Below are 26,419 nucleotides of genomic sequence, written 5' to 3'. Positions count from 1 at the left end.
GGCTTTGAAACTGCCTAATTATTCTCTTTCTTGAGACACCAACTGTTACAATTCGATGTCTCACTGTTAGAGAAGTGCTATGTTATTAAACTAAGCAGCCAGCCAGCCTTGAGCATCTTACCTCCTCTCCTTCTCAGTAAAACCCTGCCATTTGTATTAATAGACTTGGAGCAGAAAAAGCATGAAGCAATGTTTTCCCCCTTGGAAAGGGTTGAAAATAAAATCTCAAGGAAAAATTAAAGTCAGAGAAAGACACATGTATAAGCACAGAGGAATTTTCCCTTTCATGAGCAATCCTGGATAGTGCAGCACTGAGAGCGAAGTCTTACAACCAACAACAACCAAGTCAACAGATAACAATGTGTGGCACAAGAAAGTGGTCCCATTGTCTTCCCAGTATGACGGCAGCATTCTCAGTTCTAAGGCTCAATCTGAATAACTGCTTTCAGGAGGACCAAGCGGAACGTCCCTTTCCTCCAGCTTTAACTGTATTCAAACAATATAACTCTTGTTGGAACACAAGCCTTTATAAGATACTGGGAAAACTCCCTTCTGACCCTCCCACTTGGTGAGAGCATCTATAATCTCTTTTTGTGTTTTTATCTATTTCTAGTGACTTAGGACACATTCATTTGGCAACTAGATCCACCTCTGTACTAAACATAAAAATATGTTGAAATGTTTTTTCAAAATTCATGTTCTACAAACTATATGATAAGGCAAAACTTCCAAAATCAAACTTGAAAGCCACCCAAGCAGGATCCTAAATAGATAAGGATTCATATTTGCTTAAATGTATTCTCATATTTTTACATAATTTACTTTTGAGAAGAGTCTCTTATAAATCCAGTGTCATAAGCCACTTGCTTAGAGCTATGAGCAGCTGTCATTTTTACTAAGGAGGATGCTCTTGGGGGGGGAAAAAACCCCAAAACCTAAAGAATTTAAAATAAAATAGTCTTTCGTTCAAACATGCAATCAGGCAGAAACATTTTCCACCCCTTCAAACCTGCATCCCCAAGAGGCAAAGGCTTACGTGTTCAGACTTCTCCTGTTCTTTTTTGTCCGTCTGCAAAAACTGATAGTTTTCTTTTGCCAGCTTCTGGACTAGTTCAATTCGTCCGATTTCATCTCTTTCCTGAAGCTTGCACATCACCCCTGCCTTAAGAGTTGGAGAAAAAGCGAAGATATACTTAAAACCACAGTCCCAGGACATGACACCACCACAAAGTTCACCTTATAATAAGCTCATCTTTTCCACTGCCTGGATTAAATCATGGTCTTCGTAAAATTATTTTGCCTTTCAAAAATTGAAGTTACATTATTGTAATCTAAGAGCACCATGCTAAAAGACTTAAAGTTGAGTCTGCGTATCACTCCACTTTAAGAGGGCGAAGGACAGAGCAAACTAAATCATTTGCTACTAAGTGTGCGCCTGATAGGCTCCTGTTTGTTTGTTCCTGACAGCCTGTTTCCTGTTACATAAGCAGAGCCTAGCAAGAGGTTAAAAACTCATGGGAAAGTTAGCCAGGAACCACACTGGTGAAAGGGTGAAGTGATACAGAGCCCTAAAAATAACAGTATACGACACCCCAATTCTTTAGCTCCACAACAAATTATTCAGTATATAAATAAACCCTTAACAAGAAGTTCACAAGATAATTTTTTTCACAATTGGAAAGTTACTATGGGGCATTAGTAAAATACCACTAATAGTGCATAAAAGATGGTGAAATATTTTGCTAAAAATAAGACACTGGAAAAACAAAGCTCAAAATTTCATTCATTGGGGTTTGGAAATGATCCATAAAGCATCATATTTTACATTAGGTCAAAGTGCCTAAATAATATTAGGAGGAAGAAGGTGAATCTAAGACTTTGAAATAGGAAAAAAAAAAGTTCATTCTAACACACTAATTATGAAGTGTTTCTGCTCAAATTCTTTCCAAAATGGTTCATACTGACATACCAAGACATGATCTAATAAAGAAATCCAAAGTTATACTTGGCAGGAGCAGTCAAAACTATGGAATCCGTTTTCCTCAACATAACCTACAGGATTTGAATATACTCCATAACATGACCAAATACAGCAAAGGGGCTGGCAAAGAATCCAAACTTCATGATCTTAACGGTTTGTGCTAAAGATACCCATGTTGTTGAGTGGGCAGCAGAGAAATGGAACTATCCATGCAAAGCAATGACTAAATCTTTATTCCCAGGGGCAGTGGTATCTCTTTATCTAGCAGTTTGTCCAACTAGGAAGGAAATAAACAAAAAATTTCTGACGTGGCCCACATCACAGACTCCTAGAGGACAGCAAGTGGAATTCCTCCACCAAAGTCAGAGATTTTTACAACATCCCTCACAAGTGGCTTTTCAGTTCCTTTCTAATGTTTCCTTGGACAGGGACCTAAGTTTATCTTAAGACAGTCTGTACTCTGTTGGATAGCCAGGATTGTTGGAAAGTCCCTTATTCTTATCACACTAGACAAAACTGAAACCATTTAACTTCAGTCCGTGAGGACTAGTTTTGCCTTTTAAAGCAATGGAAACTAGGCCTATTCTTTATCCAATGTGACAATCTTTCAAATATTTAAATACAAACATTTATTATATTCTCATTTTAATGTTCTCCAGATATATATCTGATATGGTTTGGCAGTGTCCCCACCCAAATCTCATCTCGAATTGTAGTTCCCATAATTCCCACATGTTGTGGGAGGAACCAGGTAGAGGTAATTTAATCATAGGGGCAGGATTTTCCGGTGCTGTTCTCGTAGTATTGAATAAGTCTCATGAGATCTGATGGTTTCATAAAGGGGAGCTCCCCTGCACAAGGTCTCTTGCCTGCTGCCATGTAAGACATGCCTTTGCTCTTCCTTCACCTTTTGCCATGATTTTAAGGCCTTCCCAGCCATGCTGAACTGTGAGTCAATTAAACCTCTTTCCTTTATAAATTACCCAATCTCAGGTATGTCTTTATTAGCAGCATGAGAGCAGACTAATACAATATCCCTAGTTCCCTAAATTATTTTATTCATTCATTCACTCAACAGAGTAAAGGATTTATTTGAGCAAGAACCTACCGTAAGTTCTGAGAATATGGTAGTGAACATAAAAAAAACAAAGTTCTGGCTGGGTGCGGTGGCTCACGCCTGTGATCCCAGCACTTTGGGAGGCTGAGGAGAGTGGATCACCTGAGGTCAGGAGTTCGGGACCAGCCTGGCCAACATGGTGAAACCCCGTCTCTACTAAAAATACAAAAAATTAGCCGGGCATGGTGGTGTGCACCTGTAATCCCAGCTACTCGGAGGGCTGAGGCAGGAGAATTGCTTGAACCCGGAGGTGGAGGTTGCAGTGAGCTGAGATCACGCCACTGCACTGGACGAGAGAGCGAGAGTCCGTCTCAAAACAAAAACAAAAACAAAGTTCCTTACATCATGGAGCATACATTCATGATGTAACATACCAGTAGGAAATATGGAGTGGTAATATATGACAGAAAAAACAATGAAGCAGGGTAAGGGGACAGAGAAATAACTGAAGGCATTATTAAGATAAAAATGTCAAGGAAGGGTTTCCTAGTAAAATGACATCTGAATGGTGACCTAAAGGAGATGAGGAAGAGGTGATGTGGATATCCAGAAGGAAGTGTGTTTCGGGCAGAGGAACAGCAAGTACAAGGGCCCTAATGCTCAGTGTGTTTGGCATGCTCAAGGATAGGCAGAGAGAGCAGCAGGGCTAGAAAAGAGCTGTAGGGAGTAGACTGGTGGCACTGGTTGAGAGGTAATGCAGAAGCCCAACACACAATTTCCTTGTAGGCTGTATAAGGAGTTTGGATTCTTTTTCTGAATAACACAGAAATCCTTTGGAAGGTTTTGAACAGAGAATTAGCAAAATACGATTGACATTTCAGCAGGATCATTGTATGTCCTGGGTTGGACTGGGGGAAGTAGTTGATGCTAGAAGACCAGTTAGGAGCCTGGTTTTCACATAAGACATGGCTTGGAACTTGTGCTAGTGGTGAAGATGGTACATGTGGTTCTAACCACTGGATATATTTCAAAGGTATATCCAGCAGATTTTGCTGTTTGGGAGTCTCCAAAATATTTGGTCTGAGTAACTGGAAGGATGGAGTTGTCATGGGGGAGGCAGGGGTTGGTCTGGGAAGGAAAATGGCTATTGACATCCAAGTGGAGTTGCTAGGCCGGAAGTCTGGAGGTTCAGGGGAAGTCCAGGCTGAAGATATGAATTCCAGAGTCATCAGAATACAGATGGTATTCCTCTGGTTTTACCAATGGAATGGTGTAAATCCAGGAATTGAGTCTAGTGTTTTGACGATGAGGAGTAATTCGAAGACGAGGAGTAATCAATCAGAAAAGGACTCTGAGGAGGAGTGGCTCCAAGAAGAGAATCTGGAGAGTAGTGAAGCTGCTTCAAGGAGGAAGGAGTGAAAAACTCTATCAAACGTTGCTGAAATGTCAAACAAGATGGGCTCAAAATAACTGACACTGAATTTGACAAAAGTAATTGGTAACTTTGAGTGGAGCAATTTCTGTTTGAACTGATAGAGACAAAAGCTTTATTAACATGAGTTCAACAGTAAATAGGACACAATTCTTCCAAACAGGTTTGTGACAAGAAATGAGGCACTAGCTGAAGAGTGTCCTTGAAGAGAGTTTCGCTTGCTTATTTGCTTTAACATGAGGGCTATTCCAGGATGTTTATTAGAATTCCAGTAGACAGCAAAATTTGATGACACAGGAGGGAAAAGGGGGCATTTTCAAGAGTAATGTTCTTGAGTAGGAAAGAGAAGATAAAGATCTACTCTCAGGAAGAAGTATGAATCTAAATATTTCATCCAGTGAAACAGGAGAGACAGTGAAATACAAGGGTAAATATGCAGGTACGTTGGCATATTTGGCGGTAGGGACATGCAGAAATTCCTTTCTGAAGGATTCTATTTCCCAGAAAAATAAGAAGCAAGTTATGATCTGAAAATAAGAAATTGTGGGGAGATGCTGCTGGAGGCATAAGAAAACAAGGCATGTTAATAGTCACTTAGGTTACAAGCACTGGCAAACTATTTTGTAAAGGGCCAGACAATAAATATTCTAGGCTTTGTCGGTCATGGGGTCTCTGTTGCAACTGCCCAATTCTGCAAGAGATAATACGTAAATGAATGAACACAGCTACATTCCAATGACATTTTATTTATAAAAACAAACAGTAGGCTGTGGTTTGTCAACTCATGGCCTAAGAGAAGGGGAAACTGGGCAAGGGAAGTAGAATAAAGATTGCCAAGCACTACTAAAGGCCCACTTGATTTTATTTTTAGATCCTTTTATGCTCCTAGCCATCCTCCTTAGAGCATATTTCTGTTTGTCAGGATTTTAATGCAGTCCATAATCTGAGACAATGGTAAATATATGGGCCTATCATTAAGATGCTCTTTTAATCTACACTAAGAAGGGTAAAAAAGTTTCAATGGTGTTATAAAATAACTATGAAGGCAGGGAAACTGGGGCAATTTCTACTTACAAATAAATATTACTTAAATGCTTTGACACTTAAATACGTTTCTATTATCTAGAAAATTCATGTACGTCAACCAGCGAGGATTTCTTCTCTCTCCTTCCATGTCATCTGCATAGTGTTTAATATACTGTCCTGGCGGTGGAGGGAGGATGCTAATGACCCTCCAAAATGCCAACCTGGAAACCTGTTCTGTGGTTTAATCAGTGGTGTGATGGATTTAGCCCCGATCTTGCTCTGTTCCACAGTATGGCCCTCCCATATAAAAGACAGCATGTGGGGAATGGAGGCCCAGGCAGTGGTGGGACACAGATGAGAGTACTGGATAGCTGTAACTAACTCGTCACCACGGGGAGCCTGTTCCCTCCTTTAAACTAGCACTGGCTCCAAAGCAACTCAGCTAAGCTCCCACAGACTCGATTTGGAGACAGTCTGTCCTTCTATCTGTAGGTCCCAAGTACAGTGTTTTGGTTTCTTTTTTTTTTTTAATCAGCTGATTACAGCATCATCAATAAAAGGTTGAAATTAAATAGAGGAAATTTAAGAAGTCTTCACTATTTTTTGGATTTCTGTGTGAACATGATTTTTCAAGGAACTCTAAACATTTTTCACATATTATTAGAATCCTAAATATAAACTTTTCTCTCAGCCAAGTGCAGTGGCACATGCTTATAATCCCTGTGTTTTGGGAGGCCAAAGCAGGAGGATTGCTTGAGCCCAGGAGTTAGAGGCTGCAGTGAGCTATGATTACACCAATGCACTCCAGCCTGGGCAACAGAGTGAGACTCTGTTTCTCTCTAAAAATAATAATAAATAAATATGTAAATAAAATGAACTTTCCTTTCAGGAGGAAACATTTTCATTACAACCAGATATTTGGGCCCATGAAGCAAATATGTATTTTAAAGGCAAAATGCTCTTACTTTTTAAAATGGGCTTCAGACTAACTTATTTCTTTAATTCCACAACTTACAATTAAAGAGAGAATATTGCTGTTTTGATTTTCTGGTTTCCAAATAACTTCTAGATGCATTTTCACAAGGTAATCAATTCTATAGCATTCCTTACGTAACAACTATCAAAAAAGACTTTTAAGGAGGTTACGAATGCTTCTTCATTCACTGGGAGACTTTAAACCCACATATCCCAGATGATTTATAAGGCAGTGCTATGTGGAAGCATCATGCCAAACTAGATGTTCCTCAGGGTCCCTTTCAGAGCTCCATAATTTAGTGATTTAATTCAAGAAACCCATGAATTTATTAATATATTGTGGGAGCTTTGTTATGGCAGGAGAAGCAAGATAACTAACAGTCCTTGATCTAGACTTTCACATCCCTGGTCTATTTAATTTCTCTGTGTAAAATTAATTATAAACAATTTACCTAACACTGCTAAGCCGGAAAAAAAATAAAAGATTAATGTATAACTGTCAGAAGAGTTATTTAGGAGCTTTATTTCAAGGTCTGTCTTGAAAAAAAGTCTCCATAATGTATAATTAAAGTTATTCATAGGATTTTCAGCCTTTGAGGAGAGAAATGTTATGAATGTAAATGAAAAGCCTGTTTCCTTTATAAATGGAGTCATAAAAATGTTGGGTCCATCCCCTCAATGCTAGAATGAAGCGTGGACAAGATTCCTGTGGGAAAGGCCACATGGATGATAAATGAGCATCTTACTGGGACAAAAGCACAGTTCTTTGTATTAAAACATTCTCTGCATTATCTTAACTTTAACAACCACTTTTTCTAAAACACCTAGGTAAAACATCCTGCAAAAATTGCTTATCAAGGTCAGGGAAACCAGAAAGAAAGAGTCCACCTTTCATGAAAGCACTTTTGCAATAACAGAATGCTATTCAGTTCAAATTGAGGATGTTCAGATAAATTCTTATTGATTACTATGTAATATCTTAATTTCATTAAAAATTAAGCCTAGAAGTTCATATAATTTTTTTGCTATTTTAAACAGAAATATAAATGACAGAATAAAACACTGATGAGCTTAGATGATAAATTATTCTACTGTATGCACCTTATTTTGAAAACAGAAAATATTAAGAATTTTTTTCCAGGAAAATTCAGAAGACAGTTCATAGTCAAAAAATAATAATAATTTTAGGGCAACAAATACTCATTTTCTCAAATTTCTTCAGAGAAAAAAGTTAGACTATGAAAAAGCTCTCCCTGCTAGGGATAGAAGAATATGCCCCCTTGAGAATTGGGAAAAGAACTACGAAGCATCCACAGTGAGAAATGTACCTAATGGAAAGTGTGATAGTCAAGGCAGGTGAGGAATCCCTAGGCAGTCACTGGTATGGGCCTCAAACACCATGCTGGGGCATCAGGGAGCTTTAGAAATCATTTCATAATTCCTAGCCCTTCACTGTCCAGGCAAGGCAATGGACATTCAGTTTCTCTGGCCCCACTCCTTTGTGGAATTCCTTGTGTTAAAACATCACCTTTGTATAGGATGGACAGACCCATCCTATAGAAATACTGTGTAATGCTTCATCTTGCCAGAGCATGCTGAGAGCTAGGAATAAGGCAGAAACCACACTTACATGAAATTTATGCTGTTATTTCCCTCAAGTACTTTCTTAATCTTTTGTATTTAGAAAATTATCCCTTCTGATTAAAATCAAAATATAGCATTATAAATTTATATAATATATAGTATTATAAATTTATATAATTGAAAAAGTAAGGGGTTCATTCATTTCACATACATGATTCCTTTAACATTCAGACTAAAGTAGGGGGGCCACTAATATTTTCTCTTATTTTGACCTAAGAGAAATTATAGCTCAGACTTGTATACATTCTTGACCACACTGGTAAGCAGGGTAGCAAAGTTAAAAAAATAATTAAAAAGTTAAAAAAGAGAATAAGAAAACTTGAATAATATCAAACATAAAAGATTTAATAGGATAATCGATTTTCTTTGACAGTATTAAATAAGAGCTTTCTTTAGTATGCATATTTTTAAAAGTTATAGTCTGACTACTGATAAATTAGTTACCAAATATTTAGCAGTTTATTTGTATAATAATTATTATCACTTAATAATAGAATGATTGATTCAAATGGAGGATAGGAGACAATGAAAATAGTCACTGAATCCAGTGGCCAGTGGCTAATGGAATCAAAGCAAGAATTTCCAAAGTTCAACACATTATAAATTACTCAAGGCCAAGTGTGGTGGCTCATGCCTGTAATCTCGGTACCTGGGGAGGCTGAGGTGGGCAGACTGCTTGAGCCCAGGAGTTTGAGGTCAGCCTAGGCAACATAGCAAAACCATGTCTCTACAAAAAGTACAAAAAATTAGCTGGATGTGGTGGTGTGCACCTGTTGTCCCAGCTACTCGAGAGGCTAAGGTGGGAGGATCACTTGAGCCCAGGAGGTTGAGGCTGCAGCGAGCCATGATCGTGCCACTGCCCTCCAGCCTGGGTGACAGAGTGAGACCCTGTCTCAATCAATCAATCAGTCAATTAATAACTAATTAAAGATCTCATTAGAATTCTTAAAAGCTAGAACCAGGCAAATTTTCAGTACATTTTGACAAAGATTCTTAAATCCTCTTATCCTATAATAGAGTGAAGGGACTAGAATATTTTGTGTCTGCAAAGATACCATCTGGCAGAGAGTAATGCTGCAACTTGGCCCAGTTAGATACTTTAAATATTCCAACCAAAAAGCAATGAGATAGATGGTCAGAGTGACAATAACTGACAGAGGCTGACTTTGTTGGGTGCTTACTGTGTGTCAGGCGCTGTTCTAATTGCTTCACATGTAGTCATTTAATCTTCAGAACAATCTAACAATTATTTCCATTTTACAGAGGTTAGAAAGGCAGTTTGCATGCTGTTTAAAGCAAGGACATCAGAACCAGACTGCCCTGGTTTCAGACCTGGCCCTGTCCCTTACCGGCACATCTATAAAGTGGTAGTAATTAAACTATCTATCCTGGAGGGTTTGCTGTGATGTTTAAATACATTAGTAAAAACAAAGAATCTTAGAGTGTCTAATATATATGAAGTGCTGCCTAAGTGTTATATATAATAATACTGCTCCCAGTATTATTACAGAAAAGGAGGGTAGGAGCACAAGAGAGTTAACTCACCCAAAGGTTTTTTGTTTTGTTTTCTTTTTTGAGATGGAGTCTCGCCCTGTCACCCAGGCTGGAGTGCAATGGCAGGATTTCGGCTCACTGAAACCTCTGCCTCTGGGTTCAAACGATTCTCCTGCTTCAGTCTCCCAAGTAGCTGGGATTATAGGCACCCGCTACCACGCCCAGCTCATTTTTTTTTTTTTTTAGTAGAGACAGGGTTTCACCATGTTGTCCAGGCTGGTCTCAAACTCCTGACTTCACAATCCACCCACCTTGGCCTCCCAAAGTGCTGGGATTACAGGCGTGAAGCACCGCGCCCATTACTCACCCAATGTTACTGTGCCAGTCAGGAAAAGAATCCAGGCAGTGTGGCCCCAGAGGCAGCGCCCCTAGTCTTTACATTATGCTGCCCAATATTTACTGAAACTCTCCTATGTGCCAGGATTGCCGGGAGTGTTTTATGTTGCTTCATTTCAACCTCAGGACAAGCTTATCACATCTCCATTTTGCAGAGACGAAAACCATGCATGCTAGGTACTGCCTAGCATAATGGGGACACCATGGGGACAAAGACTTAGGCGCCCTACAGGATCTTCCAGGTTTACAGCCACTAAGGAACATCCCTTAAGGAAGAAGGGCTGGGATGTAAACCCAACTCTAAACGCTCTCTTCACCCATATGTGACAGCATTAAAACAGGGAGTTTCTTAAGCAGAAAAGGTATTTTTAGTGAGAGTAAGAAAAAAGCAGCCAACATATGAGAGATCTCTGGTAGATGGGAAGCCTGTATACAATAAGGCCAAGTCTCTCTGGGCTTAGTGACCATCTTAACCCTTTATAGACCCAAAGTTTTCAGCAGCCTAGAGGCACATTCCCCACGGTAACATATTTCATCATGTATGGGGAAGAAGGAATCAGAATCCACTTAACTTGCTTAAAATATGCTCTGGAATGAAGACTGAAGTAATTTGAAATACTGTGAAGCCTGGCAAATAGGTGCTCAAGCCATTATATGTATATACATCAATCAAATAAATTGTACATATAAATTACACACATACGTACATACCAATGAGCATACATTTTATTTCTAATTCTGCCTATGTATCTGATGGCAAAATTCTAAGTTTTCTTTAAGCTCACCTCGCATGACTTGAACTACTTATTCCATCCAGAGAATTTATATAGATGGGCCTGTGGAATTAAACCAATAAAACTGGTGTTTCCACTATGGTAGCAGATCAAGCTTTCTTAGACACACCAGAGGAGGTGACAACTGCCTTCCTTCCTAACCAGCTTAGGCTCACTCATAATGATGCCATGCTGCCCAGTGAACTTAATTCAACTTTCAAACCTAAGTAGAATCTGTTCCTAACCTAATTATCAATCTACTGGTTTCATGATTGCATCCCTCTGTATGTCCTATAGATATACAGTTATATAATCATTGCTGAATAAAAATCACAAAATCCTGAACAGTAAGGTCTGTGTATCCTTTTGAGAAATAAAATTGCATTCAAACAGACATTTACCCATAGAATAAGTTCAGAACAAATAAAGAAAAACAGTATTTTAAATTTGGAAACCCTTGTCCCACTAGTAATTTAAGGATTTAAGAAATCTTGGAGAAAGTGGTAAATACACTGAGCTGGGGAATCCCTGCGCAGGTTTGCCTGGAAGCCTGCAGTATAATTTTAATATGAACTTGAGGACTGCTGCATGTTTAATATTACCACAGCAAAACAATGTGACTTTATTAAAACATTACCGTCCATGCAATCTTTATTGAAAAAGTTAATGTGATTCTTCTGACCAGAATCAACAGATTTGTAACCTTAAAGGTGAAGTGAGATGAGTCAACCAGGCTAAGTCAGAATTTTAAAATGCTCCACTGTTATATAAAGTTAACAGCTGGCAGCACTAGCGTGTCCAAAGTTTTTATGGTGCAATAGTATTTGGAGGTATGCTACCTAAAGCGTATTCATGCCATGATTTAGCTACTGGGAGGTAGCACAGAACCTCTAGCAGGCTGGTGCTGTCAGCTGGCCCATTCTCCACTGCCTTCTTCAGGGGAACGTCTGCCCTTCCTCTGGGAAGTAAAGTGTGTCTATCTGACCCTCTCCCATGAATCAAATTATAAATATAATTACCAATTTAGGACCCTTCATGTGAAATACCTTTATATCAAAACTGAGCACTTTATTCCCAATAACATGGCTATTTACAAAACATAAAAGGTAAAACCTTTATCATTTTTTAACACCTGCACTGTCTCACCATCCTCAACACAGAAGGGTATGATGAGGGGCTGTCACAGAATTGATCATACCTGAGAATCTGGAACACTTTCGGCTTCTGTTACAGGTACGTGTTTGTCATTGTTTTCTTCATCTTGTTCAATTGCTTAAAAAAAAGAACACCATTAAACAAATGCATCATCATACAAAAAATGCTTCAGATAATTTTCTTTCAGACTGCAATTTAGCAGGAAAAATGTTAGATAGATTCACAAAATGTAAACATTGGCATTATTTTTTGTTAATCAAATGTGAAGTTAGCTAATAGCACTGGGTACTTCTCTTGCATATTATCTCATGTATTAAATCAATGGCAGTGAGAAAATTCAATCTTAATTCTGTTGTTCACCTAAACCCATCCAGGCATCATCATATCAGCATTGTGCTTTACCAAAAGGGTAGTTGGGGGTATAAGATGAAGACTTCTATTCATTTTATATGAGAACAGCCATATATATATTTTTAATGTGGCTTTCTGGCTGGCAGTTTAAATGTCATATAATAAAGGACGCACAGTATTTATATCTGGGTTGCTCAGTGCATTGTTACCACAAAATTCCAAACCATGGAGTCTTGAATCCATCTCTCCCTTCCCAGCATCACCCTATCCAAGCCCTTATCACCCTTTCTTCATGGGTACAATAACCTCTTACACAAAGCCCCTGACTCCAGCCTCTCACTAATCCAATCCAGCTTGGGAACAATGCTAAAATAATCAGTCTCAAAAAATATAAAAACAACAAGTGCCAGACTTTGGCTTATGTATTGCTTATCTCATGACATCTGAACTTCTCCTGCTCATCACTGAAGGGCTTCTCTGAACTCTCTAGCTTCCTCCAAATGTCCAATTTCACACTGACATTAAACACCAAAATGTATTTTACATAACTGGGATCCACACATAATGACTGGATTACTTTTCTCTTTAGATAACTTGTTCTTCTGTTTTAACAAATATTTACGGAGCAGCTATTATGTCCATAGCAGGAGATGTGACATTCAACAAGCCTGGAGAGAGTAGAGACCACGATAATTTCAGATCTAAGCCTAAGAACATGGGGAACCATGAAAGAATTTTAAATTGGGAAGTGCATGATTTGATGTATATTTTCAAAAGTTCTTTTTTGCTTCTTTGTGGAGAACAGACTTGAGAGAAACAAGAGCAGAAGCAGGGAGACCAGTTACGTGACTGTTGCTTTAATGTTGCCTGAAGATGACAGTGACTCAGATCAGGGAAGTGGCAATGAGCAGGAGAAACATGGAACACTGGAGCTGTATTTTTTTAGACAAAATGGACACAACTTGCCAATGAATTGAATATGGAGACAGAAAAAAGAGGAGATGAAGGAGAAGCAATTAAGGATGACTCCTAGTTATTCCCTGTATCCATCATGCCAATTATCCTTTTTGCCCTCTTCATCAAAAGTAGGCCAAAGCATACCAACCTAGCTGACAGTGAGGTCACCCACTGTACTTATTGACTCAGTTTGCATTATTCTGTGTACTTTTTTTTTTTTTTTTTGAGATGAAGTTTTCACTCTTTTTGCCCAGGCTGGAGTGCCGTGGCACAATCTTGGCTCACTGCAACCTCCACCTCCCGGGTTCAAGCGATTCTCCTGCCTCACTTAGCCTCCCGAGTAGCTGGGATTACAGGCGTGCACTACCATGCCCAGCTAATTTTTGTATTTTTAATAGAGACAGGGTTTTACCATGTTGGCCAGGCTGGTCTCAAACTCCTGACCTCAAGTGATTTGCCCGCCTTGGCCTCCCAAAGTGCTGGGATTACAGGTGTGAGCCACCATGCTTGGCCTGTGTACTTTTAAATATTGTGCTCTCTGCTCTGTATTTTTTAAAATATCATTTCATGTACTTTTTGCTTTTGTATGCCATTCATGCCTGCTGTGTGGTGCCCACCATGGAGCCTACCTATAATGCTGTGCATACAATAGGGCTCTGCAAATGCTAACTGGCATGAACAATGTATCCCCAAGTGATCAAAACGGCACTGCTTGACTATGCCTACTTATATAATAAGCTACTTCTTTTGTAACTATTTATGAAAGAAGAAAACAGAGAAATTCTTCTGTTCACTCTTTGGATAACTAGGATAACTCTGACCAGCTGAGCATCTAAAGGCAAGGTAGGAAGAGGTGAAGAGGGTAGAAGCTTTTCTTCTATTTTTCAGAGAAAAGTTCCATTCATGTCTGTTCAAAGGGGGTTCCCTGTTGCTACTGTTGCCCAGCTAGGAGGAAACTTAAGAACAAAGAAAAACATTCGTGTTTTCTCTGAAAAACTAGAGGCAAGACTATAAAGGGAAAAATAAAACATAGAACAACATCCTAAATTCCACTTAAAAATGCAATGGGCTATAGAAGTAAGGAACTCCACTTAACCAATTGAAATAACAGAAGAAGCCTTTCCTCATCCTGGAATGCAGAGTAATTTTCTTGGAGGGCAAGCTGATCATATACTAATGTGAAATAACTTCACATAAAAAGCAACCACACTTTGGCACTTCATTTGTGCTTTATTTGAATTTTTGCTCTTTAAAGTGCTAATTTCAATGAAAATGAAGAAAATTAAATTTCAGAATATTTTAGCCTACTGAATTCATGTTTTTGGTTTTAAAACAACAATGGTCTAGGATATAGGCATTTCTTTTTCTTACCTTATTATACTAGAACATAGAACATGCAGGACACTAGATAATAATTTCAGATTGAGAGTTAACACATTTTTTTTGAGGCAGGGTCTCCCTCTGTCACCCAGGCTGGAGTACAGTTGCACGATCATGCCTCACTGCATCCTGGACTTCTTGGGCTCAAGCGATCCTCCCATCTTGGCCTCCCAAAATGCTGAAATTACAGGTGTGAGCCATCTCACCTGGCCTCACACTACTTTTTAAGCTTTAGGAATAATTCTTAATACATAGAAATGGAACTAAAGGAGGAATAGATGAACAAAAAAGCAAACCTAGGATAAAGTGTCAGTCCTGTATTTATTTCTAGCTTATCCCCAACAACAATGCTACATTTATTGTCACATCTTTAAAGACCTCAAAATTGGTTGCCTAGCATTACGCCAAAACTAACGGGTGAGAATTAGAAACACAAGCAAGTTAAGGGACTTGGCAAAGCTAACTCTGCAAGCTAAATCTGCGTAATGGACAAACTCTCAAAGTCCTGCTGGACTCAACCTCAACTCCCTAATGACAAAGAGAAGACAGCGTAAATAACATTATTTTCTTGGAAATATGAAAAATTATAATTCCAAGAATGCATCTTGGGAGCAAAAGCGTATTTATCCTGGACAAGGATTTATGATTATCCTATGAAGTTGCATGCATAAAATATATATGGTCCCCTAAAAGGGAGAACTCTGTTGACCCTTTAATGCATAGATTAATGTCAAAAAATAAATAAAAACACAATTTCTCTCTTTATGCCTTCCAGTGGTGTGGCTCATGTGGTGGGAAAAGGAGGAAGGAGTTATTTAGATTTTGAGTTCAATTTTTCTTTTATCAGATCAGAATAAGAGTTGGTTGGGGAAAATTTCCTATGCAAATATTGATTCTGGGACAGTTCCCTCCAGCGAAACACGTACACAGGAATGACAGCTTCTGGGACCAAGGGAGGCTAGTAGCTTCACTCTCTGCCAACACAAACCATCTCCTTATCTCTCAACACAGAGTCTAAAAGCAAGTAATGGCCTTTGAAAATAACTTACCATAACAAAAGATACAAGCACAAGATCTAAAGCATATATTTTGAGTGGTGAGCATTAGTGCCCACAGGAGAACTAAGCATGTATGTGGATTAATTAACACTGATTCGGTAACGGTACCTAGTTTAAATGTATCTATTTGTAAATAAGCCAAGAGGGATTCAAGGTGAAGGACTGTTGAAAGCCTCCTAGGATTGTGGGGCTTAACTTGATAGTGCTTTCTTGTTGCCTTGGGGACAAAACAGGTTTTCTCTCTCCAGGACTTACTAGGATGGGTGCTAAAATACAAACAAACAAACAAACAACAACAACAAAAAACAACTCTGCCAGTAACTCTATAATAATAATAATACTTAAACATGAAGGGAACTGATGTCCTTTCTAAATGATGCTTGTTTAATTTCTGCTGATCAACTTTGTAAAGGTAAGAGCCCCACTAACAAGAAAACATTAAACACACGATGACTGTCATGTGCTGACTCTCATCAGGACCATTATTTAAAAATCAACCAACCCATTTCTTTAAAAAAATCTTACAAACCTACCCCAAAGATGACTACAGATAGAAACTGAGCATTTCAAGCCTCAATGTGAGACATCAGCAAATAGTTAAGAAAAATAACTTATTGGGTACTCTGCCAAGAACTAAAGTTTCGGCAATAATATAATCTTTCACCTGTGTAGCATTTTTACAGAGAGAAAACTCTTTCATTAACGGTCTCATCTGATGTTCAACCTGAAATGCTGGGCAGATAAAATCACCCCCATTTTACAGATGAGGAAACTGAGACTAGTGAGGTGAAGTAATCTGCCTTAGGCCTCACAGGTAAAATGTACGTGTCGGTGACAGTTCATCACTGCTACAGTCAAGGATGGAACAGAACAGGGCTGGTCAAACTGCACATCAGCAAATCCATTCACATGGATCCTGACCAGGGTTTCTTTTCCCTCTTAATGAAATAGAATGGAATATCATAGGAAGAATAGAAAAATTAAGATCAAAATGTATTGCAACTAGTAAAGTATTTTTCACAAGTATGGATAAGAGGTGTACTAGGTCGGAATCTTTTACATGTTCTGTGGGTTGTGGACATAAAAATGTTAGGAAAACACCATAGTGTTTCCAGGCCACAGGAGGCAGAGCCCAGTTCTTCATTATCTAAATAATCAGCTATTTTTTGTACCATCCTGGAGTGGGGTCACAATATTTACTTTTGGAGGCCCTTCAACAATATTCCATCCACATTCAGCCCTGGGAGATGGCATAGAAACAAGCCTGCAATGAGAAATGCTGAGACAATATACTCATTTTTGCTATCAATATATAATCATAAATGCTTCCAAATACTCAAATCTCTTCCATTCTTTAAAAAGGAAGAAAAATGGTAATTGTAACCTTTCTGCCTCATCACTGTTTATTTTTAGTGTTAAAATTAGAAAAGTAGGGGTCAGTGTTCACCATCAAGCCACTCCATATGATATTATAACCTGGCCCATCCAGTGCCATTGAACTTCTCTTTGAAGGTAGACCAATGACCACTACATCTCTACTCCAGCGTTTTTTCTCAACCCCAATCTGTTCAGCTGAACTTGAGTGTTGACTTAAAACTCTCTTTTCTGTGTCCTTATCATCCTCAAATCTTCCAAAAATGCAAGCTTTCCCCAGGCTCTCTTTTCTCTCTTTGCCTCTTTCCTTGGTGATCTTATCTGTTACTAGGGTTTCAACTTTCACTGCAATACAGTTTATTCTCAAATCTGTCTCCATTTCTGCCCACTTCTCTGAGTTCCAGGCCCACATTTCCAGTCACAAGTTGAATATTTTCATTTCACAGATGGTAACATGTCTGCTACATACAAGCTGCTGTGATAGGTGTAGTGGCACAATCTGCACCTCAAGAAAGAGTAATTGATTTAATATGGCGTGAGGACACGAAGGTCTGAAATCACAAGCATCTTCCTGCTCCTGGGATATTTCAGTTTAGATCACCACCAAGTACTGAAGCTGCAAATCTCAGGCACCTTCATGGTCCTCCTTCCCCTGAGCCTTCACCTCAATCTCACCCTAAATCCTGTCACTTCTACCTCTGGAATGATTCCACCCGTCATCCTCTCTGCCACAGTCACATCTCATGTAGGCTGCTACGGCATGGCCTCTCCCTCCATCCATTCTCCACGCAATTGCCGGAGTTCCATCCCCAGAACGGAAGTCTGATCAAGCCATCCCCCTATCCTGCCTATGCCTGCTTAGAGCACATGAGCCCACAGGGAGATAAATACCAATTCAGGCTCCACAGCCCCATCGCCAGTGTCTCTGATGCCATGGGACTTAGCTCAGGGATGTGCAGGTTTGAAAGCTCTGATACCTGTGATCCCCACTCTATTGAGCACTGGCCGACGTTCAAGTGGAAGCCCTCAACCTGGCCTCAGAGGCCAGGCCATTAGGTCTTGGACCCTCTCCCCAGGTGCATCTCTTCCTTTGTACATTTCTTTGTCTCTAACCTGGAATGCCCTTGTCCCTGCCTTCACCAGGTGAAATTACTCTTGTCCACCAGGCTCCCCAGCCCAAACACCAGCTCCTTAATGAAAAGTCTTCTGAGTCCTCATTCTCTGCATCTACAGCCCCTGACAAAATGAAGAGTGCTTCCTCCTAGCCCAACAAAGCTCTTTTTCTGTACACTCGATATTTTTTAGTCAGCAACACAAATATCTGTCTTTGCTAACCTATGTTATGAGTTATTCGAGAGGACAGAATGTATATTTTCATATTCCCAGTGAAACTGACCCAATAGTCCCATAGATAGTATTTTTTTTTGGATAAACATAGAAATTGATCCTTCTGGTCTTAAAGCTTGAGACTTATATTTGTTTTATCTGAGTTCTTTCCTCAGGAAACAACCTTTAGGCTTCTCAAAAAAAAAAAAAATCAAAAGAATTGAAATTCACCAGATCACTGCATCCAGACATGACAGGCCAGACCCTTCATTCATCCTGATTGCTTCCTTTCCCCTCCCTAGTTCCGGCTTTCTTATACCTGTTACATTTCTTCCCTGCTATGTTAGCCCCTAGTTTTAGTTGGTCAGGGAAATGGATTTGAGACTGAGCGCCCATCTCCTCGGCTGCAGCACCTGATTAAAGCCTTCTTCCTTGGCAATAATCCTTGTCTCAGAGATTGGCTTTCTGTGTGGTGAGTAGCAGGACCTAGATTAAACCCCTCATGTTTCAGTAATACCAGCACCTGGAATAATTTCCAGAACACAGAGGTACTAAGTAATGGTCTACTGAACTGAACAAAGGTAGTCAATTCAGACAGTAATAATTATAAGACAGATATAAATAGAACAAAATGTCAATGCAGTTTGGGGGGAGGAGGTTAACATCATGAAAGGCATCCAGGAAAATGTGGATTCTGATAGGTGGATGAGAAAAGGGGAGAAATGCAGTCAAGGTGGAGAGCTGGCATACACAAACGTAAACTGAAGAAACCCCTGGGATCTGACATGGGAGCAGGAAGTAGATCATAATTGGAAAATGTTAGAAAACCTCTGGTAGAGGTCCTGGCAAGACTGCACTGAGCCATGTGGCCATTGAGGGCAGGTTAATAATTTGATACTTCTTTGTGCCAACATTTGTTAAATATCTGTTCAGCATTTACTTAGTAGGGCTAGTGAAAAATCAAATTTCTATTAATAAAAGGTGAATACCATTTCTTGGAATTTAGCAATTCACTTTTCTTGAATTATCTCAATTAGGAATTTTTCTGATACTGTAAAAATTATTTTGTAAATTGTAAATTGACAAATTGTAGTTGTGTTTATTTTCTGACACTTATAATTTTTCCAACACACTAAGGAGAGAGGTAAAGCATGTACATGGATAAAATCACATTGCCCAGACCCAGCAACACCCTGTGCACGATCTGGTTTCAGAATTGTCACTACTCACCGACCAAAGCCAATTAGTCTATAGGTTGGTGGCGTTGCCTTGTTGGGCCTTGAGCAATGACATTATGCTCACTGAAAAAGAATTCCTCAGTCATTACACAAGCTCAACAAGGAGTATTAACTTTTCAGTAGATAAGACCAACTTCCTTGGCCAAGGCAGAATCCATTTACATTTGACAGTTATATGATCCTTCATTTAAAAAATCTGAGTTAAATGGGAGCATATATCCATTATATCGGTGACGCTGTAAGGCAGGTGTGTGGTTGGTCCTCTCCTTAATCAGATTCCAAGATTATGCTCACTTTACAGATGGAAAAACTGAGGCTGAGAGATGTCACATAGTTTGCCCAGAATTATACAGGAAGTGAGTAAAGGAGACAGGTAAGTACACTCAGGTCTGACACTATCTGTACCAATATGTTTTAAAGATTAAATAGCCTAAAATAAATTGAACAGAAATGAGGCTGAAAACAAACAAAAAAAGCAGGAGCTTTACTTCAAACAGTGTAGGCATGAACTGACTTGGATTTCCTACTAAGAACTAAGGAATCTGATGTTTAAAGAGTGATGTTTGATGAGTCAGTGAAGGATGGGGCTGGGATTAGAACGGAAACTGGCTACCTTTCAGTTCCCAGGGTCCTGCTAGGGAGATGTGCCCAGGTGGGCCTGTGCTGGGAGAGTGGAGGCAGGAGTGGTCACTGGCAGCTCTGTCATTAAGGCCGTAATGACTTACACAGTTTTAAGTGTTCCTACCCATTACCTTCCCCACAAATCCTCCCTATGCCTTCCAGCCCATGGTTCTATAGAAAAAGATAATAAATGTTTGCTAGATGAAAGAAATGTATTATTTTTATTAACATTTGAATATAGGCGTGCTGTATGTTCGGGAAAGCCATAGCACTCAGATAACACAATAAATCTACTGTGGGGAGACTGAAAGCAGAGGTGACTGAAAAGCTCCCATCTCCCCCATCAGATGCTCCATGCTCAGCACACTTGACCAGGGGCAACTCAAGCCACTGAGAGAGTCCTGGGTGGCCTCGCTCCACCCTCCCTGCTGCCTTACTGATTGCATAATTTATCCCTGCCCTACAGCAGAGAGGATTCCATTTCAACTCTTACATATTTTTTTTTTAATAGCTGACTCTCCAAGCTTCTCTTCTACTTCTTAATAGGTTTTTACAGTGTTTTCTTTTGATTAAGATTTAATATACGTCCATTCAATGGAAAAGTTATTCAACAGAAAACAATGATAATGTCATTAGAGCAAAAGGTATCTCATATCGGTTCCTTTAATTAGAGCATAAATACTTATCCCACTGGCTTGGGGTAATACAGAGGTAATCAGTAATTGATACCAGTAGCCTGTTTCATTGCCATTCTTATAAGGAAATGTACTGGAAAAAAGGTTTTCTTTTGGCTGGGTGTGGTGGTTCACGCCTGTAATCCCAGCACTTTGGGAGGCTGAGGTGGGCGGATCACCTGAGGTCAAGAGTTCGAGACCAGCCTGCCCAACATGGCAAAACCCTGTCTCTACTAAAAATACAAAAAATTAGCCAGGAGTGGTGGCGAGTGCCTATAATCCCAGCTACTCAGGAGGCTGAGGCAGGAGAATCACTTGAACCTGGGAGGCAGAGGTTGCAGTGAGCCAAAATCACACCACTGCACTCCAGCCTGGGCATCAGAGCAAGACTCCGCCTCAAAAAAACAAAAACAAACAAAAAAAGTTTTCTTTTAATGCAAAGGTGGTTTGTGTATTATCCAACTAAAATAAAACCTTGATAAACAAAAATCAAGTTAGACTTAGAAACAGGTTTGGATTTTTTTTTTTTTTTTTTTTTTGAGACGGAGTCTTGCTCTGTCGCCCAGGCTAGAGTGCAGTGGCGCGATCTCGGCTCACTGCAAGCTCCGCCTCCCGGGTTCACGCCATTCTCCTGCCTCAGCCTCTCCGAGTAGCTGGGACTACAGGCGCCCGCCACCACGCCCGGCTAATTTTTTGTATTTTTAGTAGAGACGGGGTCTCACCGTGGTCTCGATCTCCTGACCTCGTGATCCGCCCGCCTCGGCCTCCCAAAGTGCTGGGATTACAAGCGTGAGCCACCGTGCCCGGCCTGGATTTTTTTTTTTTTCAATATTTTTCTTGGGAGGCAGAAAGGCTTTACTTTTTTCAGTTGTTTGTTTTTTGAGACAGAATCCTGCTCTGTCACGCAGGCTGGCATGCAATGGCGCCATCTCGGCTCACTGTAACCTCCACCTCATGGGTTCAAGCAATTCTCCTGCCTCAGCCTCCCAAGTAGCTGGGATTCCAGGTGCCCACCACCACGCTTGGCTAATTTTTTGTATTTTTAGTAGAGACAGGGTTTCACCATGTTGGCCAGGCTGGTCTTGGACTCCTCAAGTGATCCACCTGCCTTGGCCTCTCAAAGTGCTGGGATTACAGGAGTGAGCCACCACAACTAGCTGGCTTTACTTTTTTTTGTGTGCCTTTCAAGGTTGTGTTCTGGTGACAATACAGATTCAGGTCAATCTGCTGTCATCACACAGTAAAATATTGAGCAGCAACGATTCCTAGATATTGCAAAATGTTCATTCATTTAAAAAGATCCTAGTGTACTCCAATACTCTACACAATTTCTCTCAGAAATTAAATTGTAAAAGATTTATTTCAGCCAGCAAAAGAAAAATGACTCTGAGCCTACCTATGTGTCAGTACAAAGCTCTGTGTGCTTTAGGCCATCTCATTTAGCCCCTCCAACAAGCCCCAGAAGCATGTGCCATTAGCTCCATTGTCCAGAGTAAGAAAATGAGCCTCTAGAAGTCACTAAGTCATGCCAAGTGGCTAAGCCAGGACCGAACCTGAGTCTTTTGATTTGCTTTTCACAGCTACTTGATCCTACCATGGGGAATGTAAACCAGAAAACTCAACAGGTCAGGTCTAAAGGACATTCTTGTTAACTAAAGTTTATGGCAGACATCTACATTTTAAAACATTTATTGCAACCTTTTGCCACTTACATTATGCTCATAAAGTTTTTTTGTTTCTGAATTGTCAGTAATTTTACTGCCAAATCTTCCCAGTGACATTACAGTGGAATTTTAAAACATACAGTGGAGCCACCAAGAATTCCCCAGGTGTCCTTGTGTTTGCAAACACAAGCAGTGACACCAAATGAGCCACTAAATAAATAGAGAGGGCAGGGGCAGTCCAAGAGAAGTCCAGGAAATAAGACTGGAAAATTTGCCTTAACCCCCATCAAAACCTATCCTGCTAGAATTTAAAAGAACTTCCTTTTATTATACATTAGGGAAAAATAAAGCATTATTCCTACAATAGTTCTTGTACAATTGTTTGTGAAATTACATCAACTCACCAAGTTTCAACTTCATTACTTGTAAATGGGAGATGATAAAAACTTATGGGATGGATGTGTGGAAGGAGGGATGGATTTAAACTACTTAATCAATGGTAATGACTTTATATTATTAAACAAAACATGGTGATATGCTTTTTTGCATTGTTATCTGTGGATGGGATGGTTTTCCTAGTCAGACCCACCTACCACTGGGGTAGAGTGGAAGATAAGGAATGTAAAAACAAAGTCATTAATATTTATATTCCAACACCCAAAGCAGAACTTTGTGGCAAGACAACAGACTTGAAATGGCAGAATCTATAGATTCTGTTACCTTTCTTTGCATATCATGAACCAACTCTTTAAGTCCCAGATCTTGACCTTCACTCCTGTGATGCTAAGTTGCAGGCTCCTCCCCTAAAGGAGGAAGTCAGGAAGTGACAGGTTGGAAAAGCTCAAGGCTGTCCCCATATTGCATCAAGTAGACTGTGGGAAGAAGGGTGACAAGGCAACAGAAAGGGCAGGTAAAAAGCTATGGGCCTGATCTCCCTTGGCTGGGCTAGGTCTGAGACAGTGAGGCCAGAGAGATGGCCGAGGGTAAACTGTGGGCAGCAGTGCTGGTTTGCACACAGATCAGTCTTGGCACACAGAGAAGACTGCCCCAAAGTCTGCCCCCAGCACCTCTGGGAAGTTAGCAGAGTCACAGCAAGTCAGCAGCTATTTTTCCTGAGTAGATCTTCTTTCCCAGGATGGGACGGTTCCTAGCACTTAGCAGTTTCCACATGGCCTGGGGATAGGGACTTGCTATGAAGCCTCCCCTTACAAAAGGCAAAGGTCTGAATGGAGCATGTGGCAGGGAAGCCATAGGGTTTAAGTTCTGGCAATATGGGGTGGGGCAGCCAGAAAGGCCTAGAGACCCTGACCCAGCTGAGAAGGGCCCCTGGTCACCACTTCGAATTCACTAGGGCAGAGTGACTGGCATGGCCCATGTGGCTCCAACAATCCCTGCATGCCAGGGAATGAGTGATCCAAAAGCAGGGACTGAAACCAGCCCCAGGAAGCAGCTACATCTTAAACAGACTTTTCATTATGAAAACAGTTCAAACTGCCGGGCGCGGTGGCTCATGCCTGTAATCCTAGCGCTTTGGGAGGCCGAGGAGGGCAGATCATCTGAGGTCAGGAGTTCGAGACCAGCCTGACCAACATGGAGAAACCCCATTTCTACTAAAAATACAAAACTGGCCAGGCATGGTCGCTATTTGGGAGGCTGAGGCAGGAGAATCACTTGAATTCAGGAGGCAGAGGTTGTGGTGAGCCAAGATCACGCCATTGCACTCCAGCCTAGGCAACAAGAGTGAAACTCCATCTCAAAAAAAAAAAAAAAAAAAAAGGAAAAGAAAGAAAGAAAAGAAAAGAGTTCAAATCAGAAACAACTACAATATTGCTCAGTGAGAGTGGGTAGCAACTTGTAAGGACCACAGAGTCACTGTCAAAAATAAAGAACACAGCATTTCCCCTCTACATTTCAGTGCAGTTGATAATTCAGAAAGCCTCTATACCACCATTTTTGAATATCAATATAAGTACTTACGGCTCACAGAAGAAAGCAATCTCATAAGATTGTCAAATAACAAAACTAAGCCAAAATATATTTGGGGATAAAAAAGTTTTTTTGTTTGTTTTTGTTTTGTTCTTGAGACGGAGTCTTACTTAGCCGCCCAGGCTGGAGTACAGTGGTGAGATCTCAGCTCACTGCAACCACTGTCTCCTGGATTCAAGTGATTCTCCCAAATCAGCCTCCCGAGTAGCTGGGATTACAAGCACCCACCATCATGCCCAGCTAATTTTTGTATTTTATTAGAGACGGGGTTTCACCATGTTGGCCAGGCTGGTCTTGAACTCCTAACCTCAGGTGATCCACCCGTCTCGGCCTCCCAAAGTGCTAGGATTACAGGCATGAGCCACTATGCTTGGCCAAAAAAAAAGTTTTGATACAGCATCAGTTATCAGCCCAATCTATTTCTTCAGTTTTAATTTTTAATTGACAAGAATTATATATATTTATGGGATACAACAGGATGCTTTGATATATGCATACATTGTGGAACGATTTTAGAATGACTATGTATACATTGTCAAGCGATCATATCAAACTAACATATCCATCACCTTCCATACTTATCATTTTTTTACAGTGAAAACATTGAGAATCTATTCTTTTAGTAATTTTGAAATAGATACTACATTATTATTAACTATAGTCACCGTGCTGTGCAATCGACATGGAAAAGTCAGTCCTCCTATCTAACTGAAATTTTGTACCCTTTGGTCAACATCTGCCCCAGTCCTCTCCCACAGCTACCCGCCAAGCCTGTGGTTACCACCTTTCTACTCTCTACTTCCCTAAGTTCCACTTTCTAAGTTCCACTTTCTAAGATTCCCACATGTAAGTGAGATCATGTAGGATTTCTCTTTCTGTGCCTGGCTTATTTCACTTAGCAAAAGGTCCTCCAAGTTTATCCATGTTGTTGCAAATGACATTATTTCCTTCTTTTTCCAGACTGAATAGTATTCTATTGTGTGTGTATATATATACATATATGTGTGTGTGTATGTATATATATATATACACACACCATATTTTATTCATTCATCTGTTGATGGACACTTCCGTTGATTCCATATCTCAGCTATTGTGAATACTGTAATGCAGGGGTCTTCAACCCCCAAGCCACGGACTGGTGCTCATCCATGGCCTGTTAGGAACCAGGCCACACAGTAGGAGGTGAGAGGTGGGTAAGTGAACATTACCGCCTGAGCTCCACCTCCTGTCCGATCAGTAGTGGCATTAGATTCTTACAGGAGCGTGAACCCTATTGTGAACTGCACATGTGATCTAGGTTGTGTGCTCCTTGTGAAAATCTAATGCCCAGTGATTTGTCACTGTCTCCCATCACCCCCAGATGGAACCGTCTAGTTGCAGGAAAACAAGCTCAGGTCTCCCACTGATTCTACATTATGGTGAATTGTATAATTATTTCATTATTTATTACAATGTAATAATAATAAAGTGCACAATAAATAATGTGCTTGAATCATCCTGAAACCATCCCCCTACCCCAGTCCGTAGAAAAACTGTCTTCCATGAAACAGGTCCCTGGTGCCAAAATGGTAGGGGACCACTGCTGAAATTAACATGAGAGTGCAGATATCTCTTCAACATACTAATTTCAATTCTTTTGAATAGATACCTGAAGTAGGATTGTTAGGTCATATGGTAATTATATTTCTAGTTTTTGGAGGAAACTCCATATTGTTGTATGGCTGTACTAATTTACATTTCCACCAGCAAAGTACAAGGGTTACCTTTTCTTTATATCCTCATCAATACTTATCTTTCATCTTTTTGCTAATAGCCATTCTAACAAGTAGCAGGTAATAGCTGACTGTGATTTTA

At 40.1% G+C, this 26,419-nt stretch overlaps 1 protein-coding gene across 11 annotated transcripts in view; it reads right to left on the bottom strand.

Moving 5' to 3' along the window:
- Window positions 1–26,419, bottom strand: part of RAPGEF5 (Rap guanine nucleotide exchange factor 5) — a 254,427-nt gene that overhangs the window by 114,757 nt on the left and 113,251 nt on the right. For all 11 annotated transcript variants that reach the window (XR_010120057.1, XR_010120056.1, XR_010120059.1 and 8 more), the window contains exons 8-9: window positions 11,977–12,050; window positions 1,037–1,162 (exon numbers count right to left, since the gene is read on the bottom strand). Coding sequence is in view for 3 of the 11 variants with exons in the window: in XM_063636307.1 (XP_063492377.1) it covers window positions 1,037–1,162; window positions 11,977–12,050 (200 nt within the window). In the remaining 8 variants the exon portion in view is untranslated. The remainder of the gene's footprint in view (window positions 1–1,036; window positions 1,163–11,976; window positions 12,051–26,419) is intronic.

This window comes from Symphalangus syndactylus, chromosome 3, assembly GCF_028878055.3.
Source record: "Symphalangus syndactylus isolate Jambi chromosome 3, NHGRI_mSymSyn1-v2.1_pri, whole genome shotgun sequence".
In the NCBI taxonomy this organism is placed as follows: Eukaryota; Metazoa; Chordata; class Mammalia; order Primates; family Hylobatidae; genus Symphalangus; species Symphalangus syndactylus.
Note: the sequence above shows the minus strand (reverse complement) of the source record. Positions and strands in the feature narration are given on the sequence as shown.